The 530-nt window shown below is 43.0% G+C and overlaps 1 protein-coding gene across 1 annotated transcript in view; it reads right to left on the bottom strand.

The window, feature by feature from the left end:
* Window positions 1-12: 12 nt before the first annotated feature.
* LOC119590925 (protein GUCD1-like) overlaps window positions 13-530 on the bottom strand; it is a 2,598-nt gene continuing 2,080 nt past the window's right edge. Inside the window, exon 4 of the mRNA XM_037939663.1 lies at window positions 13-411. Coding sequence (XP_037795591.1) covers window positions 13-411 — 399 coding nt within the window. The remainder of the gene's footprint in view (window positions 412-530) is intronic.

Here is a 530-nt window from a genome sequence, read left to right as displayed (position 1 = left end):
GTTTAACTACTCTCAAGATGACCCCTGAGGCTTTGGACTAGTATAGATAAATATAACATCCTCATCTGTGCCATAACTCTGTCTAGCCTCATCAAGCTTACTAAAAGAGATTGAACAAATGCGATTCTTAAAAGATGGATTCCTGTAATAGAGGTGATTCTTCCTCAAGTCATAGCCAATGAGGAGAATATAATGGCCCTGGTACGGAGGGGAGCAGGGCAGGCAGGAGCGCAGTTGGGGCATTGCCCTTTCGCATCTGTTGCAGATGAGGAGGTGAGCATTGGTAAGCACTATGACAGGTCCATCCTGTTGTAGGTGGGCCAGAATATCATTTATAGTACTGCTCCCTTGCTCTACCACCACACCATTCCTGCTGGCATCACGAAACCGGTCCAGGACTCTCTGAGCATCCTGCAGGACAGTTAATTGGATTAAAAATAATTATTGTATGAGATTAACTCCACTACATCATTATATTATGGAAGTGATCCTTTTATTCAAAATAAATCACACATGAATACACACACGTG

This window comes from Penaeus monodon, chromosome 28 (genome assembly GCF_015228065.2).
Source record: "Penaeus monodon isolate SGIC_2016 chromosome 28, NSTDA_Pmon_1, whole genome shotgun sequence".
Taxonomy (NCBI): domain Eukaryota; kingdom Metazoa; phylum Arthropoda; class Malacostraca; order Decapoda; family Penaeidae; genus Penaeus; species Penaeus monodon.
Note: the sequence above shows the minus strand (reverse complement) of the source record. Positions and strands in the feature narration are given on the sequence as shown.